Here is a 19,632-nt window from a genome sequence, read left to right on the forward strand (position 1 = left end):
AAACGTGCGCGGTGCAATTGCAGACATCTGCGCCTTGGATGTGCTTGTCAGGCCGGAAGAGATCATGGTGATCCATCACACCGACTGTGGCTGTCTCCGGTATACAAATGGCAGCATGCGCCAGGAGATCATTGCTCGCATCGGACCCGAAAATGCGGGCGTAATCAACAAGATGGACTTTGGACCAATTTCAGAGTAGGCCCTATCGCCAATCTCTTGGTTGAGCGTAACACGCTGATCGCTTGCTGGAAAACAGTGTCGAACAAAGCACAAAGGACGACATTGCGTGGCTGAAACAATCACCACTCGTGCGAAAGGAGCTCGCGGACAAAGCACAAGGATATGTATATGATGTAGTGACGGGCGAATTACGTCGTGTAGCATGAGTCGGAGAGTTTAGGACTTCAAAATTGAACGCTAGTAGGCTGACATCGAGCTGAAGGTAGTCTCTAGTGCGATCAAATGATATTAATATACATAGGGTATTCAACATCGTCCAGAAATAATATCCGCCTACAACGCCTTGCCGACTTCCGTCATGGTGACTATGGCATTGAATTCTTCATCTCTGGAGAAGGGCTGACATATCAGACAATCAGTGTCCGCGAACGGGCCTGAGCATCCCTTCATCCAATTGAAAGATTACCGCTCTCCTGTTCCGAAGCAAAGAGAACTGACTTCTCTCGATGCACGTCCAAACGATATATTAGGGATGAATCACGAAGACTTCCTTTCCCAACCTCTTTCCATCACAAACATGGGAATATCACTGACAGATATCGAAGACCCCTGGGGTGGTTATTGAGATTTATCCGAACGAACCCCTGCGTGTTCTTTGTTGCTTGAGGAGTGCTTCAGCTCCTCGGATTGGCGTCGCAATTCTTGGGATAGCTCCCTCGCAAGCTCGATGTTTTCTTCCAGAGTGTGATGGCGGATGGGGTCGTCCTCGTCGTCCTCGGCGTCAAGTGCATCCTCATCCCGCGGGTTCCGCCCAAGGCTCTCTTCCAGAGTGTGGTGGAGACGGTCCTCTCGATTCTCGCTCGATGGTGGAGTTTCTTCTTCATCTCCAAATGGGTCGGAGGGTGTTGATGAGTGTCGTCGATTGGAAGGACGGGCTGGACCTTTGCCCTTGAACACAGAGAGAAATTTTCCCCACATTACTGCAGTCGGTTTAAAACATTCGCTGATACGACTTTTATTTTCTTTTTGTCAATGTGACAAGGTGAGAGATTCGGCATGGAGAACCATGTCGCTTTATACACAACTTCTTGACATAGGAAATGTCGCCTACGGCCTGGAAGTGAATAACTGATCATGAGACGTCGAGTGGTACATGCCCTGTAGCCTTACATTGTGAAGGCTCATCTTTTCGATGTTAGACCAAACTCGTGAAAGATGTATGTTCCATCACGCCACTTGTCACATGGTAGAGCACGTGCAGTAGGAGCCTGGTGACGGTAGAGCGGCAAAGCGGCAGAGGGGCAACTATAACAAGTAGGTCGCACCCTGGAAGAATTAATAGGCGTTTCTCCTATGTTTTCTTTCAACAATACAAAGATTGAAGACGGTCCATACTAAAGGGCGGAAGTACGGATGCGCTAAAAACACGAATACGGCACGACTGATACCACGTGTGATGTCGTTGCAATTTCCCGCATAGGCCTTGTTAGCGCGTCAATCCCGCGGATATCGTGGCTCTTGGCTGCTTAACACCATTGATATACAAGTCGAGTTGGGCATGGGGCTTGCCTATTCACCCTATTCCTGCAAGGACTGTTTTGATACGTAGATCGAATGCAATCCTACTGGATACAAGTCTATTTCAGAACAGACTCACCCCAGGAAGGCGTGAAAAAAGCCAGTTCCAAGTCCAATGCAGCAAGGAGGCAGGAAATCTGTATCAGTGGTGCTAGGGATAGTCAAGAGTCGGGAGATCCAGGGCTTTTGACGTCGATTCAAGTCATGGCTCAGGCCAAAATGCAGGATGTTCAGGTGTGGAAACGGAAATGGATATCAGAGAGTTCAACATTCGCCGCTGAGCATTGTGGTATTCGACAGGCATGTCTGCAATCTCCTGAGGTTTTCGGAAGGACGTAGACTTGGACATATTGATGTAGGGAAATTGGTTGCGATAGCCATCCCGGTCAACGAATGATCATGAGCTAGTTCGAGTTTCATAATTGCCTTCCCTTGTTCTGATGGGCCTTCTACTCGAAAAAGAGGTCCCTTTCAAAATCAAAGTTGAAAAGATATTCCACGTCAAGCGAAGGATCGATCCAGATATTTGCTGCTGAGCCGTCTTGCCCGTTTTGCTCTGATATGTCTTCGGCGTGGGGAAGGGCATTGCAAATGGTCTGGGCAGTTCCGGACTGCTTCATTATTTCCAGTGACCTATTCTCGCGCACAGCTCTGATAGCACCTTCGACGATCTTTGCAACTTCGCCCGCAGTGTAGTGGATATTCTTGACTTCCCGCAAAACAATCAAGCAAGCATCGAGTTGCTGCAGACTCCTAGCCCGTATTGCTTCGCTTGTCGAACGGGCGTCCAGCAAATGGACACTGACCGCCGCACAGATAGTCGCGACTCCAAGAGCAGGGATTACACTTGTCAGACCAGCATCGTGCAGATCTTTGTGGATGCGAGTCATGTCATCGGCAGCTCTTCTCATCGCTCTCGCATGGGCTTGATATCTGCAAAGCTCCTCGTCCAGATAAAGGTCGGGCGTCTCTTCCATACACTTTGTCCATTTCTTGATGGGAACTTCGGGCTTGTGCAGCATTATGGCAGCCATCAAGTAGCTCAACTTGACCATTGAGACGGTGAGGAGTACTCGTTTCGCGTCGAAATCATCTGAAAAACGCCACAGGTCAAAAGGCGCTTGATGTTTCCAGTCTTGCAATTCCGAGTCCATTTGCCATACTCTGGAATCTTGGGCTCCCGGAGTAATGTTTCGTCGATCAACAGTATGCAACAGGCGCAAAACCCGATGAATGATAAGACAAAGCTTTACCTTCTCAATACAGGCTGCTTCAAGCATATGTTGCGAAGATGCATCTCGCCCGCTGCTGCCAAAGTCCGCATGATCCAGCATGAGTTGATCCAGAGCCATTATGCGCGGTGGCTTTCCCATTGAAAGGCAGACATCGGCTTCCTTCATCACCAACGTCCACCAAAGGCGTCTCTTCAGGGGCGAATCGGCATTATTAGCTGTCTTTTGAAGAGCAATGGAGTACGCTTGGGTGAGAGCAATTCCCGTCCAATGCATTCCATCTTTCGGATCGTTGTTGCTCGACCAGCTAATGAACAACAAGGCCGCCTGACAGGTAGTCATACGATCAGGCTCCACCTCCATGTCAAGGAGTGCCTGAACCGCGTTAGCATATTCCCTCGGGGGATTTTTCTAGTGACCGACCTTTGCCTTAGAGTAAAAGTTATTTCTTGCGGCCGCCTTGCTCTCGTATCCATATCTCTTGATCTCATCCAGTTCCACGGCAGCAAGGCCCGCTCCAATCAACGTATGGTAGAGCAGGAGAGATATTTTGGTTGGAGACTCTCCACTGATGGTGGAAAGCACATCGGGCACATCAACCAGGGGAAGAAGTGGATGGACGAACTCGGCAAATCGCTGAAAGATGATTTTTTCAAAATCTGGGGGTGGGAAGTCGAAGCATTTCTTCGCGCAGAGGTATTGCCAATCCTCGGCCTGTAGGGTATCGGGGAACGGTTTGATGAAAGGGGGCAGGTTAATGTCTGTAGCTAGTTTTGCAAGGCACGAGAGTGCAGGAGCAGTGATCTCCGGGTTGAGGTTTTGCCGAGGCGTGTCGTGAAAAGCGAACGCTGGGCTCGAAAGGATATCGAAGGCACCACGGTCATCATGCTGGGTCGGCGCATCCACTTCTGGATTCGCATGAAAATGCCGATGGGATGAGATGGAGGAGTCGGGCGTTGGAGGGGAGGGTTGGACGGTCTCGTGTCTTCTAGGCCTCCCATCAGTAAGCCGTCCCGACAACACAACCTATTCGAAGACATACGGTGGCCGTCTCTTTCTTCGCCCTAGCTCACAGGTAACCCCATCAAGCCGACAGTTTGTGCAAGAGGCTGGCTTCTGCGCTACGATATCGCAACGGACCTTTCGCCGACGGCACTCGAGGCATGCTTGTGAGGAACGTTTCTTTGGAGGTTTGTTTCTGATGAAGCGATATTTCGACCCGGTGGGAGGGGACAGGGTTTCGGTGTCGGGCTGGGTCGTGCTCATATTTGATGAGAAGCGAGTTTGGCTGCTGTGGCTGCTGCTGAGAGGTCAATGGCATCAAACATGAATCGCAAAGGAGTCGTCCTCCGTAACATTTTTGGCGTGATCCGAGTCGTGATCAATTCGAGGCCAAAGCTCATTAACCGCAGTTGACGAGCTCAGGATGTGCTGCGCCTGCAGGACCGCCTCCATCCGCCCGCCAAATGTCGCCTGCAGGGTCCGCGGCCCTTCGTCGAACGGGAACAAACAACCCCGAGTAGAGTCTTGCAGGCTGGCGAGTGGGTTCTTTCCCCGCAAAGTTGGGGAGAAGTGGGGCGTTCCTTAAACGAGAATCGACCCCCGCAATCTCGGCTCCTCGGCTATCCAAAAGCAGCTTAGCTTTGTTCGCCCTGAGAATTGCAGTCCACCATCCCGAGGTTCTATTCTTCGGTGGATCGCTCCGACGACCGACAGCAAGCCTTGACCAGGTATGGTGAAAGCTCCTATCCCTTGTCAGGGGCTCTTCGTCCAGGAGTCTCGTGCGCATCCTGCCCACTGAAGGCGCCAGTGCGGTCCTGTTCACCATGTCCATCATAACACGCAAGAACTTCACTTCCAATTTCCACCATGACACATATCCAGCCTTGCAAGAACGACTGAAAAATGTAGACTTGTCAAACAAGGCAGTTTTCATCACAGGATCCGGGACGGGCATTGGAGCAGCGACCGCATTATCCTTCGCGAGAACGGGTGTAAAGGCTGTCTTTCTGTGCGGTCGTACGCCGTCAACTCTGGAGCAGACACAGCAACGAATATCAAAGGAATGTCCAAATGTCATCGTTGGCAAATTTGTCTTCGATGTCAGCGAGGGACTCAAAAAGGCCCAGCAGGTCTTTGCAGAAGCGTCCAAGATATCTGGGCGTCCGCTTGACATCCTCGTGAACAACGCTGGCTATATTGCCTCGATGCCAACGACATCATCTCCGGACAGCAACTGGGACTTCGATAGATACTGGCGACATTTCGAAGTCAACGTAAAGGGACCATTGGCTTTAGCCACCGCATTCCTTGAACATGCATCAGAGCAGCCAACAATTCTGAACATCACTTCTGGGGCCGCCGTGATTGATTTCGTTGCTGGGCTTTCTGGATACGGGGCAAGCAAACTCGCAGCTTTCAAGATGTTCAGCTACCTCTACCACGAGCAAGTCAAGCGTGGCCTCAAAGTGTTCCATGTTCATCCAGGAGTCGTTGCTACTGCAATGGCAAAAGAAGGGAATTCGGTATGCGATGACACTGGTACGAGAAACATACCCCCAAGCATCCTCGGCTTGACTGACCTGTCCAGCCGAACTTGCCGCAGACTTCACTGTCTGGGTGAACACCTCTGAAGCTTCGTTTCTCCAGAATCGACTGTTATACGTTAACTGGGACATCGAAGAGTTGTTGGCAAAGCGTGAGACTATCGTAGCACAGGATCTCTTAACTCCTGGTGTAAGAGGGTGGGATTCGACGGCTATGTAATTAATACCTAGAACTGCCCACACCCATGACACCGATATACTCGTCCTCCTTTGGTCTTCTCACAATTTCCCCGTCCTTCTTCTTGGTCTGAACGCCACCAATGCTTCCACTTGTCTTGAATCCCATGTAGCCCTTGACTTTGTCCGAGCACTTGGCAAGCACGTCCTCCTTGACGGACAACGAGTAATTCTCTTGCTGTCTCATCCAAGGTCGCGTGAAGAAAACCAGAATGACCGGTCGCTCACTCCCGCTGTCTGCTGGCATCTTGTTCGCGCCCGTCGCATGCCACAGTCTACTTTCAAAAACCATACAAGTCCCCGCAGGACCAGCTGCTGCCACAGTATCAACTGGATCGTACGGGTCGTCCGGCGCCCAGTTGCCTTTGTGGCTACCCGGCATGACCAGAGTTCCGCCATTCTCTGGGGTGACATCTTCGAGGAAATACATCAAATTCATACCAACGGCAACGGATCTGATTGGTGGCTGAATCGTAATTTGATCAGTATGCATGTGCATCGGGGTGTTGCCCGGTCGAGCAATATTCGCAGTGTATGAGAACAAGATAGCGTCATCTCCAAGAAAGTCCGGAACCATGTCTTTAATGGTCTTGTTGTTCTCCAGCAAATCGATAAACTCCTTGCCCTTATTCGGCAAGCACCAGACACGTTGATTCGGTTTCTTCTCACCGCCGTCAAAGAATCCAATGCCGGCATCGGCCTCGCCCTTGGCCTGGTCCATGAGCCGTTTCCTCAACACTCGGACTTCTTCTGGAGTGAGGGCATTCTTGACAAAGCCATATCCCCATACATCAAGATCTCGCTTGACCTGCTCAATGTCCTCGGTAGGTTTTGGCAAATCTTTCAGATCCAGCCGGTCAAGCTTAGGATGGACGGCGTTGAATGGGGTTAGGGCATCGACAAACTTGACTCCGACCCGCGTGGGCCCAGTGAGCAGGAAGATATGACCCCAGTTGAGAGCATAGCGAGCGTCCATCAGGCCATCTACGAATCTTTTGATCATGATAGCGGTGATGTAGACCTGAGCGTCCAGATCTTCAGGCAATTCCCCAGTTATGAAACTTAGGGTCGCAGGGTTTGGCCGAGCATCGATTAGCAACGGGGGATGATTTGGTCCGAGAGTAAGTGAAAGCCTGGCTGCAACGAGAGACATGTTATCAAGCCTGGACTTGATCAGATCCACGGCTCGGTCATAGTCCGCCTTTGGCACGTCTTTCGAAAACTTGGAAAGATTGACATGCTTGTCAAGATCGGCTACTTTTCCCTTGATCTTTAGCGAAACAGACTGCGTCTCCGTAGATGTTTGGGTTGCCATGGTAGGTTATGTAACTGTGAGCTGATGAAGTTTAGAGGTGAGGGCCCGGGAATGAAATACCTCTTATCTGAAACGCCGACGCAAAGGGAAGTCAGATCCTCTCACAAGGCTCATTCAGCCTTTCGGTCTTCTTTTTGATCCGAAAACCCCTCTGCAGCAACAAAATCCTCATTGAGTAAGCCTCGGGATCACTGTGGTTCTAGACCTCTGCGTCCCATCGGATCTATTCCGACCCTTGAATCTGGTCTCCGCATTCTTGCTCTTCAAGAACCGAGGACGAGCAACCTGGGGAAGAAGAGACCCTGCAGGACTCTGGCGATGCTGCTATTTCGGTTCTTGGCTACCGACAGTTTGTTACTTGGGCGAACATTATATTGCAACTATAGCAACGTATTAAGGAAGCCTTGTAATGCTGCACGGTACTGTCTTAGTTTGGACGTTTCAACTTTGGATCTCAGCCTTCGGAAACTGCCTGCCGAGATAATTGTACGAAGTATTGCCCGTCCTCGCAATATTGGCATTATAACCCAACCCCAACCATTCCTTCATTTCTTCACTCAGCGTCTCCTGTAGTTCATGGGGCAATTTTGCCGTCCAGTTAACTTGTTGTCGAAGGAAAGGCTTGGTGTAATATCCAAACATCAATGCCCGGTCGTTATCTTTTGTAATGTTGGCACCGGAGGTGTGCCAGACTCGGCCATCCATCAAGATGATGCTCCCTGCTTTCGCCTCAAAGGGTTGGAGCAACTTGTCGGCGTCTGATGGAATGTCCTGCCGCGACTCGTACTTGTTCGATCCCGGTATATACAGGGTTGCGCCGTTATCACCATACACGTCAGTCAGACACCAGATAACGTTGAGTGCCCAAACTTCCTTCCATGGTTCTGGCACTACGATGCTTTGATCGCTGTGAAGCGCCATAGATTGACTGCCAGGTCTAGCAATGTTCGCCGTGAAATTCGAGATCAAGAAATTGTCTCCAAGGACCGATTTCACCATATCGATTGCCACTGGGTGCACAATGAGGTCTCGAAAGATCTGGTCCAGTTCAAGCAGATAGAAGACTCGAACATTGGCTTGATTGGGATCGAGGCGAGGAATGTATGTCGCGTCTCCACGACTTTCGCCAGCCTCTTTGGCTTTCCATAACCTGGCAAGCACCTTCTCTGTTTCTTCCTTGCTCAGAACATTGGAGATGACGGCCCAGCCTTCTGCGCGCAGATGGTCTCGCGCCGTCCTGTATAATTCTTCACGAGATGACGGTCCGTTGGCGTCCGCCATGGCTGCTTGAGGATCTGTTTTAGTGTCTTGAAATGCGAAGTGTTTGTCAGTCGTGTGAATTACATTTAATGGGCCAGACCCTGGCCATCGCCTCGGATAACTAAAAGCAGAGAAGTGGAGATGCACGATCTTTTTGCTTCGTATTTTTCCATCATCCCCGACAGAGAGTGTGTGGGGGATGGTCGAAGTTCCGGCTATGACCTAAGATTTAACCTTTTCGAACGTGATTCCAAATTGTTGGGTTAGAACCAGATTCCAAGGAAGACACATGCGTGTTGAACTAGAGGTTGGGAAATTACGTGATCCAGCCCAGCCACCCCGTATTGTCTATATAGTCTACCGTAGTCCCCGTGTTGGGGAACAGGGGACAACCTTTGATCAATTCACAGTGTGATCCAGTTTTGCCCATGCTCTAACCCGAAATATAGACGGATTCACGGCGTGGCTGCTCGCCGTGTTCACTGGGTTGCCTCAAGGGGTCCTTTCGATAGATAATTGGCTCAATGTTATAGCAAGCGCTTACGGCTGATCTCCTCATACGATCCTTTGTTCCTGGCGGATGCTGTCTCGGGGATCTCGCGTGAGAGCATCGCACTCGTCTTGGCTATACATAACTGTTGACCATGGAAACTTACTTTTTGTCGACGCGATAGCCACGAAAGTCAAAATGGTCAACGACGGGACATCCTCGGCTCTGGTTGCCGATATCCTGGTGCTGGTGAAAAACAACGTTGTTTTATTCCTTGTGCTTTTAGTTCTTTCACGCTGCATCTATCATCGCTACTTCCACCCACTTTCCAAATACCCCGGCCCGTTGGCGTGCTCCTGTACTCGTCTTTGGAAAGCATGGAGTGTGTACAACGGTCACACGGAACTTGACTTTATCGACTTGCACAGAAAATATGGAAGTATTGTGCGGGTTGCGCCCAATGAGCTTTCCTTCGCATCACCAAAAGCCGCGCACGATATTCTTGCCCCTGGAAATGGCTTCACGAAGACCGAATTCTACAAAGCCTTTCCCCCGAAACATGCACCAGATATCTTCACAGAGACCCGGGAATGGAAACATGCCGCTATGAAACGTGTGGCTGTGGTCCCGTATAGCCTAGCCAGCGTGCAGAAGATGAGCCCATGGATCGAAGACGTGCAAAATGAATTTATTGCTAAAATCGGCGAGTATGCGGACTCCGGGAGAGTTTGTGATCTGGGTGACCTGCTCCATTATTTTGCCTTTGATGTGAGTAGACCTCCTTTCCGAAGAGGTATGACTGATATTTTGCAGGTAATCGGAGAGTTTGCATTTTCACAGCGCTACGGTTTTGTGGCACAAGAGAGAGACATCGGAGGTACCATTAAATTAATTGATAACGTGCAATGGTATGACGGCATCGTCGGCCAGGTCCCTGAGCTACGACATGTGCTACGAGAAAGCCCCGTGTTCCAATATCTCTTGACATTGTTGAGTCCTCCGCAGGTCACTCAAATGGCTTTGGGTGAAATTGCGAAAAGAAAAAAGAACAAGACTGATGGATTCTTCCTCGAGCCTGAACGGCGAGATCTGCTGGGCCAACTGATGGAAGGCAGTGCTAGAGACCCAGGGAAATTCTCGGAGATGGATGTCTTCTCCGTCGCTCATGGTGCGATGTAAGTAATCCTCGCAAGGCTATATTTTCATCTAACATTCTTGACAGAGGTGCTGGTGCTGATTCTACTGCGTCTACAATGCAATCATTCTTTCATTTCATCCTATCCAATCCGGAAATACATCGCAAACTGAGCGAAGAGATTCGTGGAGCCCATCTATCGCCCAATGTCACATGGGCAGAAGCACAAGATTTGCCGTATTTCCAGGCGTGTCTGTTGGAGGCCATGCGATTGAGGCCAGCCGTTGGACTGAGCATTCCTCGATACGTTCCAAAGGGAGGTGCGATGATTGACGGCACGAACTACCCAGGAGGAATCGTGGCATCAATAAACGGCTGGGCAGTTCATCGTGATGCTCTTTTCGGCGACAACGTCGACCAGTTTCGGCCCGAAAGATGGCTTTCCGGCGATGTCAGGGATATGAAGAAGCATATGTATCAGGTAAGACATCCATTCCAAGACTACAATCCTTGCAGGCGGCAAGTAACATTAGTATTTTAGTTTGGGGGCGGCGGACATCTTTGCATTGGACGGAACCTCGCACAATTTGAGATGAACAAAATCATTCCACAACTTCTGGAGAACTTTGATTTTGAGCTTGTGTATCCTGGAAGGCCGGTGAAGTCCCACTCAACGTTCTTTGTGGTCCAGAGCGGTCTGGAGGTCTTTGTTAGGCGGAGAAAATAGGCATAGCTAGTGGGTTAAACCGGAGATAGACGGATTTTTGGCTCTGCTTTACGAGTAAACAACCAGGCAGTCGCCAGCCAATAAGTTCTGGGGGCGGATCGAGCCCAGGCTGACCGATGCCAGTCGCAGCATCCTTTCCGCATCGTTTGGGATAGCCGGATATCCTCGGCCTCTCCGCATTCTAAACCTAGCTCTCTGGAGCATTAAAAGCAAATGATGGATTTCTGCTTGACCAGTAACTGGATTTTCTGAGTCGTGAAAGACATAGTGACTTTGGTTAATCCCTCTTCGTCGAACAAAAATGGGCTCCCTTGGTGTCGATTACACTCGCTATCAAGACATCCCCGAAACAAAGGCCGACTTAGCCTGGGCAGACCTCATCACAATCGACCTTTCGCGATACGACGAGCCTGGGGGGAAACGGGCGCTGGCCGCTCAACTAAAGCACGCCATCTCCACAGTAGGGTTCTTTTACGTGACGAACTTCGGCCTCTCGGAGGAAGAGGTGAACGAACAATTCGCACTGGCCAAGGCCATATTTGACCTCCCAGATGAAGAGAAGCAGAAGTGTCGAGTTGGCAAGGACGGCCTCGGGTTCTTTGGATGGAAGCCAAGGGGCAGCAGAAAGCAGCAGCACGGGCTCGTCGACAATCTCGAGCTCTACGATGACCCCAAATGGTGCGACTCCTACAGGGGCCTGCCGCGCCCGGCGCCGCTCGTCAGGGAAGCCTCAAAGGCCGAAAAGTTCCAACGACACATGGCGTTTTACGTGCTCAGACGCCTCTTGATCCTGTGCGCAATCATAATGGAACTGGATGACGAAGAGGCACTGTGGAAGCTGCACAACTATGATGCAAGATCCCAATGTCACCTCCGCTACATGCTTTACCATCCACGGACGAGGGAAGAGCTGGATATCATGAGGAAACACAACGTCGAGCACAACGTCTACGGCCACACGGATTTCGGTTCCCTCACGCTTTTGATGCGTCAGCCCGTCGCTGCATTGCAGGTCCGGCCCTATGGCGAAACTGAGTGGAAATGGGTGAAGCCGCTCAAGGGGAGCATCACCGTGAATGTCGCAGACACGCTTTCATTTCTCACGGGAGGGTATCTGGAGAGCTCAATACACAGAGTCGTCCTGCCCCCGGAGGACCAGAGAGATATTCCACGATACGGCGTGATCTATTTCGCAAACCCCGACGACGACATCCTACTGGAACCGGTCAAGAGTCCCCTCCTCGAAAGGGAGAAGGTCGAGGGCAATAACAACAGAGCTATGCCGCCGAACGGAGTTCGTGCCGCGGAATGGGTGAAGATACGGTTTGCGAGCATCGACGCGAACTACGCAAACAATAAGGATAACAAGGTCGTCGTGAAGAATGTCGAAGTGCCTAGTTACGCATGAGCGTCTCAGAGTTGTCGAGTCGAGGGACTGAAGTAATAGAGATCCTCTTGTCTAATTAATGGACCATGTATTTTGAGTCGAACTGTGTCACATATTTTCGAATCCGGGTGCATCCTACAACTCTTCAATCTCATCCACACTGCCTTCGGGGTCATCTGTCTGAGACTTCTGCTTGAACGCTGTTACCTTCTGACCGGAGCAGTAAATCAAGCGAACTGATCCACTCTCGAGAAGTGTACATTACGTGAACCCTCCACGTCCACGATCTCTTGCCTTCTTAAAACAACTTTCCTCGTGCTTGCTTTCCTCGGGTTCTTCGCTTCGAATACTTCGTCCAGTTCTTCGAGAGTCCTGCCCTTGGTCTCAACAAAGAAGAAATATATGAAGAGGAACTCGAAGCAATCCCAAAACACGAAAAAAACATAAAACCAGTACTTGATGTTCTTCAGAGCAACCGGCGCAGCAAAAGTGTTGACAAACGAAGCGAGACCAGCCGTGAATTGGAATAGCCACATTCCCTTGGCTCGCATTTCGTTCGACATGACCTCAGCAGGGTAGATAGGTTGCATACTGGTGTACGCGAACGCAAAGACCACACCAAAGATATAGATGAAGGCAATGCTCGCGTCAGATGAGCTTTTCGATCCGGTATTGACATAGCCAGCCGCAGTCCCGGCGGTAATAGATAGGCAGATGATCATGCCAAAGGTCGAGCCCAGCATCATTTTACGGCGACCGAAGACGTCGTGGAAGCGAGCTCCAGCAGCGGCGGCAATCCAACCAGTCAATGCATAAACTGCGTTGAGCAAGAGCACGGTGTTGGTATCCGTAACCCCGACGTTGGTAAGGAGAAGGGGCAGATAGTAAGAGATGACGCTGTTAAAGATCAGTAGGCGATCTCAGGCTCTGCAACTGATACTCACTTGTTTCCGGAGAACTGGCCAAACCAACTCCACGCGAGATTCAACATACTTCGATATCGTCTCGAGCGAGACTTGACCAGAATTCGAAGGTCAAAAAAATTGCTCCACGATGCCAGTGGAACATCGCGCAAATTGTGTTGGATTTCGTTGAGTTCAAGGTTGACGATGGGATGAGAAGCATCTCCATTTGCATGATATTTCACAACGAAATCTCGAGCTTCTTCAAGGCGATCGGTGGCAACCAAGAAACGAGGAGATTCTGGAAGAAACCAGACTGCGAAGCAAACGATTCCTGGGCAGAGGAGTTGAAGCCATAGAGGCAATCTCCAGTCTAGGTTGGATGTAAAATGAAGATGCGTCCCGTAGACAGCTGCAAGATTGTCAATGACCTCTCTCAGCCTCGACGCGAAACAGCTTACCAAAGGTGGCGATGATCGAACCCATATACCAGAGAGTATTGTATAAACCAGATACAGTACCACGGTACTAATCAAGGGATTAATGCATACGGTCTGTGGGTGGAGTCATCCTTACCAGAGGGGGAGCAATTTCGACGATATACATGGGTGCTGCAGTTGTCGCCCATGTGGAGAAGAATGACAGCAAGAAGCGGCCACCAATGAATATCGCCACTGAGAATGTCAGTGGGAGCTCAGATATTGTGGGATATGTTCACTTACATGTCTTAGCTGTGGCAGTGACGATTGTTCCGACTATCACACCTGCACAGCCGAGGAATATTGGCAGCTTTCTTCCTTTCCAGTCCGCCAACCAAACGAACAGAGCTCCAGTCATTTGGCCGACTTGGAAGATTGCGAAGACGATCCCAGTGCCTGCCTGTTCATTTTCCGACACGTTGTAGTAGTGGAGATAGTTGGGTAGAGCATTGATACTGCCCATGAGAGAGCCGTCGTAGCCTTTCACCTTGTTAGTTCGCTCCACACCAAGTTCGTGTACACAATACTAACCATTCATGGTGGAACAAAGATACACGACCAGACAGCAGCAGTAAAGGGCCACATGTCCACGTCCCCAGGGGTTAGGTGCATTCTGACCTAGGGCAGCTGCAAAGTCCGCATTGACGGCATTGATTTCCTGGTCTGTGACAGTCGCCTTTGAGTCTTCCACTTGATGGATTGTCTGCTTTTCCTACAACATTCGTAAGTCGCCGACTAACAATGGGAAAGGAGTATACTTGCATTGAGCGCCGCCATGGTGAAAGATGAACAGGACAGACTCGTCGTCTGAAACATACCTCTGAAAAGCCAGAATGACCTGCCGACTTATATTGTTTCTGAACGAAGACCAGGACTATCGACACCACAGGCAGTGAGGCAGTGGAGATCAGTTACCGTATTGGGCACGGACTGTCTGTTCCTCCGCTTCATTATAGGAAAAGCGTAGCCTGACCTCCGACAATTTTGTGAGGGGAAAAGACACCTCACCCCACGGGCAAGTGTTGATCTTTGGTTGCACGCGGCGAGTATGACGTTCGCTTAACCGTCTCTGGAGTGATGAAGGGTGTGAGGTTGCATGAGTAGTGGATATGGTTTGCCCCGGTCCTCTCCTTCATTTGTGGAAATTGTGTGGTCATGCTGCATGTCGGTCGAGGCAGGGCATTGGAAATCAACAAGTAGGAAGTCGTACATGACAGTGAAAGTCTGCGTTCCGTGGATTGTTTACTTACCTTTATTGATACCATGGTTAAGGCCACAAGTTGAACTGAAGTCGCTTGTGGCGCGACGTCGTCTGCCGTCCACTTGACTTGATACAACAGGGATTGTCCACCTATTTGCATGACGAAATTGAGTCTAGTGGCAAGTTCTCTCACTTCAGAAGCCTAAAATTGCAGGCTTTCGCCGTATTACCATGCACCGTGCAGCAACGGGACCGTGTCAGCGTCTGCATGCGCAGCCCGACTTGTTTTCTCTTCGGTTATCACAAAGCTAGATAGGCTGAGAAGTCGTAGGCAGATTTCGCCGTCAATGTGCGGTTTGCAATAGCTTGAAACCTTGCATAGTCCAGCCCATCAAGCTGCACCTGTCTGGAGTCAGTCAACCTAGATGGCATGTGTTTTGTCTCGGACGTACCTCAAACACAGCATTGCTGCGATCCGAACCACAATAGCAGCTCTTCATCGGACCTGGAACGAGTTCCCAATACACCCAACTGAGGCCAAGTTCCACAAATTTCTCGAAATTCCAAGCAAGATTGTTTTCCCGTACAGATGCAACCACTCACCACTCTTCTACAAACAGCTTTTTGTCGTATTGAGCAGCAAGAGCGGTAGCATTTGGCACCCACTGAGTCCAGTCACCATCGTAGCCATGTAAAGCGATCCAATCGATCTCGGGACAGGTAAACAGCCACGGTCTCCAGCTCCAGTTTTGGTAAATATTCCCGCTACCTCCAGCACCTCCGGTCGACACAGCGATGGGAGCAGAGCCGATATACTTTTTGACCTGCTTTGCGCGACCATAGAACCATGTTGGGCCCACACTGTCAAGCTGGGTGATGGCCTGAATCATCGGTTCGTTCTCGATATCGAATGCGGCTATTGCTTCTGTCAGCTGTGCCCGGGGCTTTCCAAAGTTTGGTGACTGATAGTTCATGATGTGAGCAATTCTGTTGTCGAAGGCGGCCACTGCCGTGGGATCTGTGTAGAACGAATTTCCAAGAGTAATGGGTGTTCCAGAGGCAGGGCCAAATCCCCCAAATTCGGTGCAATAGGCGTCACAAGCGTTTTGGCCAAATGCATTGCCATCATGGATGGATACGATAAATTTGATACCGCGAGTGTGGCCTTCCATGAAGAGATCATCAATGGCATCAAGGACAGTATCGTTAAAAATGCCCACTGTTTCTTCAAGGTTGGAAATGGTTACTGTGATGTTTGTGCCTTTGTAAGTTCCAGGAGATATGCCGTTGATCCAGATCCTAACAATACGCGCTCCATCCCGTTGCAAGCCATCGAGCCACACAGTTCGAGTAGCTTTGTCGAGCCCTGAATCAATGAGCGACGGCCAATTCCTCTGTTTACCTTAACCGACCATGGGCATAATAACTTGAAGTTCCCCAAAACATGTCGTCGCTGCCATTCGCTGAATTTGGCTGAGAGGAGCAAAGAGCGGACAAAGGGCTCAAAGCGAGCAAGGCGAGGGATATTAAACTGGCCATGGTGAAGTCGTGTTGACCACCCTTATTCGACTAGAGCATCTGAGGGACGGCGAATGTAGCTTCCAGAGGATGCTATCGATTGATATTGCTGCAGTCCTATTCCAACTCGGTAATGATCCTCATTTCCTGCTCCTTGTAATTATCTCCACAAAGTTCGTTCTTTCCCACATGATCCTGACTTACGAGCCGGGATGCCTGTGGGATCTGGTGACACGGCTGGCCGTCGCCTGCTCCATGGCGCTGATGCCAGAAATGGCTTGAATTAACGATAGTGCGAACCAGCCAGGCCTCCATTTCAAGCTTGAGCTATGAGGGTGCGTCATTCCAGGACATGCGATGTCGACCTGAGATTGTGGAGAGAGGACGTCTCTGATAGCCATCAAGCACCATTCCGAAAAGGACACGGGCCCAAAGTCACCGCTCCAGGAAAGGCAATTGGACTCCAGGAATTGGTAATATTTGCACGGTGTCGCTTGATTCGGATATCGGCAACGGGAAATGGATTTTGGTGGTAGTACGGGGCATGGGGAATACCGAATACAAAACTGCGGTTGTGCTTCCCTTTGTTCTCTGTAAATTGTGGCTTGCACTTCATGGCTCCTATGAAACATCGTTGTACGTTTGCGCACAGAGGCATGCTCTATGCTTCCAGCCGGATTCAAAAATAAGTGGCACAGTCAAGCACAGTCTGACAAAGTAGAGTACATTAATGCACTATTAGATCGAAGGTACCCTTCATCCACAACAAATATACTGTTTACCTTTCGTGATAGCGGTACTCCGTCTTTCATTCTACGGTGTTAGTTATATTCTGTGTAGCGGCTGCTTCGACATTATTGAGTAGTCTTGAAATATATATTTCGTGTTAGATTGTGCTACTTAATTTTGAATAAATCCCTTCCGCCTATGTGACTATCGTAGAGCAGTATCAAAGTCCGACCACTTTCTTCATCTCAACACCGTTTGTCCCTTCCGAGGTCGAGGACATCGAACAGCGATGGCGCGAGCGGCCAGAAAATTACCCGGCGGGAAAGCGGGTATTCCCTACCGCTTCGGATACCGTTGACGGCGGAATAAAGTCTCCCAAATTTATCAAACACAACTCTCTGGGCCAGATAAATTGGCTCGGTAGGTCGAAGATGACTCTAGCAGAGGTTTGAACCTGACTCTACTCACGACATAACTAGAATGCTTGACAAGTTGAAGCCTGAGCCTATCTTCATTTTCTGTGGACTGGGTTGATTTCAGAACATCACAGAGGAGTGGAAGGACCTCGATAAGTCAATGTGTATATTCCGCCTCTGGAAATCATCGGCTTCCGAGAACAACGCACCAACTGCGCGCCATAGCCGATAGAAACGTCCAAGGCTTTGTTCGCGTAAACTCTACACCGACATCTTCGTCCTTCCGTCAACTGGACAAATTACGAGCACCTATTCGATTTGTCCGCACAACCCCATGGGGACGTATTCTGGGGCTCCTCGTTCCGCCGCTTCCACTTCCAAGATATAAGAAGCCCTTCCTGCGCCTTCGTCAAGACAGATTCCAAGATTCCATTCTGCTTACTGAGAGATCACGTTTGAGTGGACAGGCCGCCCAGCTCTCTGATTTATCATGCATTCTAAGGTCATTGAGACATCCTTGGGTGTGGAGAAGGCTCACGATGAGCTGATCGATGACGAAGTCGCCGTCGAAAAGCTTGCAGCTTCAAAGACGTACGATTACTCGGGAGCAGCAGGCAAGACCGATCCTGCGGAAATTGCCCTGGTGAGGAAGCTTGACTGGCGGATCATGCCTATGCTTTGGGCAATGTATTTCATGAACTATGTGAGTAAACCTCCAGCGCAGTGCGCGCTCAGCTAACGTTTTGTGAAGCTGGATAAACAGGCAATTGCCTCAGCACGTCTCAACAAGTTAGAAGATGATATCGGCCTCACGGGTTCTGAATACAATACCTGCATTTCAATTCTCTTCGTTGGGTAAAACAGTGATTCGAGCTTTGGTGGTCAATTTTGCTGATTTGACCATAGATACCTGTTGATGCAGTTGCCCTCCAACATGCTCATGGCATCTAAACGGGTTCGACCATCGATCTACATGGGCTGTTGCATGGCTGTGTGGGCTGTGTGCTCGGCATGTACCGCTTTGGTGCAGAATTATCGTGGACTCGTGATCGCTCGCTTTTTTCTGGGAGTCGCTGAAGCACCTTGTGAGCTTTTCACCAATGAATTGAGGCACCATGCTGACCTTCACAGTCTACCCTGGTGCCCTATTCCTCCTGTCAATCTTCTACACACGAAAAGAGATCGCCACTCGTATTGCAATTCTGTATTCAGCCAACATTCTCTCCACCGCATTTTCTGGATTGATTGCGGCTGCCATATTTTCTACAATCGACGGGGCGCATGGAGTCGAAGGCTGGAGATGGTGAGATTCCCGAAACATCTGTTGCAACATTCACTAACTGGTGGATGAGGCTCTTCATCATTGAAGGAGTCGTCACGTTTGGCATTGCGCTGCTGTCCATGTGGGCCTTGCCCGACCATCCCTCTTCGACACGGTGGCTTTCGGAGGGAGAAATGGCAACAGCACAAGAGAGAATTGCCCGGGATACTGTTGAGAGAACAGAATCTCAAAGCTCTTTTCAGAATTTGAAAGTCGCATTTTCAGACCCGCGACTCTATCTTTTGGCTTTGATGCAAAACCTCCATCTCTCTGCCGCCGGCTTCAACAACTTCTTCCCTACAGTCGTCGGTACTCTCGGATTTGATCGCACAATCACGCTAGTTCTCACATGTCCGCCATTCGTATTCGCAGCAGTCTTTGGACCACTTCTTGCCCTCAGTTCCGGAAGATTCAATGAGCGGACATGGCACATCACTGCTGGAATGGCAATGGGGCTAGCGGGTTTTGTCATAGCAGCAGCGACTCTTAACACGGCTGCTCGGTATCTGGCCTGCTTCCTGTTCTCGGCTGGTGTTTATTCCGTCAATTCTTGCATCCTGGGATGGGTATCGGCGACGCTCGGACAAACGGCAGAAAAGAAAGCAATTTCCTTGTCGTTCGTCAACATTATGGCCAATGCATCTTATATCTACACTCCATACTTGTACCCGAGTTCTGATGGTCCGCGATACCTACCAGCCATGGGCGCCAATGCAGGCTTCGCGGCGGGGACCGTCATTTGTGCGTGGGGACTGAAAATCTGGCTAATGGCAGAAAACAAGCAATTGAGAGCTAATTTTGGTGATGGTGGACTTGCCTATGCCTACTGAAGCCGATTTTATGCGAGGACAGTGATGTCTCCCATAATGAGAGCTCATTATGTGTCAGTTTCGCCTGTTGATATCTCGTCCTCGCCTGTCAGTGGCACCAATTTGGTGCCTCTTTGCAGAATGGGAGGTAACTGGGCTCCGGGACGACC

General features: G+C 50.0%; 11 protein-coding genes across 11 annotated transcripts; 5 read left to right on the forward strand and 6 right to left on the reverse strand.

Annotated features, from left to right (window-relative positions):
• Window positions 1–64: 64 nt before the first annotated feature.
• On the forward strand, window positions 65–386 carry A1O5_08362 (carbonate dehydratase; the record flags this gene model as incomplete). Its single annotated transcript, XM_007748944.1, has 2 exons — window positions 65–195; window positions 257–386. 2 exons carry the CDS (start codon window positions 65–67, stop codon window positions 384–386), a joined length of 261 nt encoding a protein of 86 aa, XP_007747134.1.
• Window positions 387–798: 412 nt separating this feature from the next.
• On the reverse strand, window positions 799–1,158 carry A1O5_08363 (uncharacterized protein; the record flags this gene model as incomplete). Its single annotated transcript, XM_007748945.1, has 1 exon — window positions 799–1,158. The coding sequence occupies one exon, from the start codon at window positions 1,156–1,158 to the stop codon at window positions 799–801; it is 360 nt and encodes a 119-aa protein (XP_007747135.1).
• A 1,049-nt stretch (window positions 1,159–2,207) lies between these two features.
• On the reverse strand, window positions 2,208–4,256 carry A1O5_08364 (uncharacterized protein; the record flags this gene model as incomplete). The annotated part of the gene is made up of 3 exons (XM_007748946.1): window positions 2,208–3,365; window positions 3,414–3,978; window positions 4,033–4,256. 3 exons carry the CDS (start codon window positions 4,254–4,256, stop codon window positions 2,208–2,210), a joined length of 1,947 nt encoding a protein of 648 aa, XP_007747136.1.
• Window positions 4,257–4,816: 560 nt separating this feature from the next.
• Window positions 4,817–5,756, forward strand: A1O5_08365 (uncharacterized protein; the record flags this gene model as incomplete). The annotated part of the gene is made up of 2 exons (XM_007748947.1): window positions 4,817–5,531; window positions 5,581–5,756. 2 exons carry the CDS (start codon window positions 4,817–4,819, stop codon window positions 5,754–5,756), a joined length of 891 nt encoding a protein of 296 aa, XP_007747137.1.
• On the reverse strand, window positions 5,757–7,088 carry A1O5_08366 (uncharacterized protein; the record flags this gene model as incomplete). The annotated part of the gene is made up of 1 exon (XM_007748948.1): window positions 5,757–7,088. One exon carries the CDS (start codon window positions 7,086–7,088, stop codon window positions 5,757–5,759), a length of 1,332 nt encoding a protein of 443 aa, XP_007747138.1.
• Window positions 7,089–7,529: 441 nt separating this feature from the next.
• A1O5_08367 (uncharacterized protein) lies at window positions 7,530–8,369 on the reverse strand (the record flags this gene model as incomplete). The annotated part of the gene is made up of 1 exon (XM_007748949.1): window positions 7,530–8,369. One exon carries the CDS (start codon window positions 8,367–8,369, stop codon window positions 7,530–7,532), a length of 840 nt encoding a protein of 279 aa, XP_007747139.1.
• Window positions 8,370–9,036: 667 nt separating this feature from the next.
• On the forward strand, window positions 9,037–10,700 carry A1O5_08368 (uncharacterized protein; the record flags this gene model as incomplete). Its single annotated transcript, XM_007748950.1, has 4 exons — window positions 9,037–9,606; window positions 9,652–10,013; window positions 10,061–10,454; window positions 10,515–10,700. 4 exons carry the CDS (start codon window positions 9,037–9,039, stop codon window positions 10,698–10,700), a joined length of 1,512 nt encoding a protein of 503 aa, XP_007747140.1.
• Window positions 10,701–11,001: 301 nt separating this feature from the next.
• Window positions 11,002–12,108, forward strand: A1O5_08369 (uncharacterized protein; the record flags this gene model as incomplete). The annotated part of the gene is made up of 1 exon (XM_007748951.1): window positions 11,002–12,108. The coding sequence occupies one exon, from the start codon at window positions 11,002–11,004 to the stop codon at window positions 12,106–12,108; it is 1,107 nt and encodes a 368-aa protein (XP_007747141.1).
• A 114-nt stretch (window positions 12,109–12,222) lies between these two features.
• A1O5_08370 (uncharacterized protein) lies at window positions 12,223–14,245 on the reverse strand (the record flags this gene model as incomplete). Its single annotated transcript, XM_007748952.1, has 8 exons — window positions 12,223–12,297; window positions 12,348–12,984; window positions 13,032–13,401; window positions 13,451–13,517; window positions 13,566–13,663; window positions 13,712–13,948; window positions 14,000–14,158; window positions 14,209–14,245. 8 exons carry the CDS (start codon window positions 14,243–14,245, stop codon window positions 12,223–12,225), a joined length of 1,680 nt encoding a protein of 559 aa, XP_007747142.1.
• Window positions 14,246–15,268: 1,023 nt separating this feature from the next.
• On the reverse strand, window positions 15,269–16,208 carry A1O5_08371 (uncharacterized protein; the record flags this gene model as incomplete). Its single annotated transcript, XM_007748953.1, has 2 exons — window positions 15,269–16,035; window positions 16,082–16,208. 2 exons carry the CDS (start codon window positions 16,206–16,208, stop codon window positions 15,269–15,271), a joined length of 894 nt encoding a protein of 297 aa, XP_007747143.1.
• A 1,614-nt stretch (window positions 16,209–17,822) lies between these two features.
• A1O5_08372 (uncharacterized protein) lies at window positions 17,823–19,483 on the forward strand (the record flags this gene model as incomplete). The annotated part of the gene is made up of 5 exons (XM_007748954.1): window positions 17,823–18,035; window positions 18,084–18,187; window positions 18,239–18,417; window positions 18,464–18,635; window positions 18,685–19,483. 5 exons carry the CDS (start codon window positions 17,823–17,825, stop codon window positions 19,481–19,483), a joined length of 1,467 nt encoding a protein of 488 aa, XP_007747144.1.
• Window positions 19,484–19,632: the final 149 nt, after the last annotated feature.

The sequence above is a fragment of the Cladophialophora psammophila genome (genome assembly GCF_000585535.1).
Source record: "Cladophialophora psammophila CBS 110553 chromosome Unknown aczJe-supercont1.13, whole genome shotgun sequence".
NCBI lineage: Eukaryota > Fungi > Ascomycota > Eurotiomycetes > Chaetothyriales > Herpotrichiellaceae > Cladophialophora > Cladophialophora psammophila.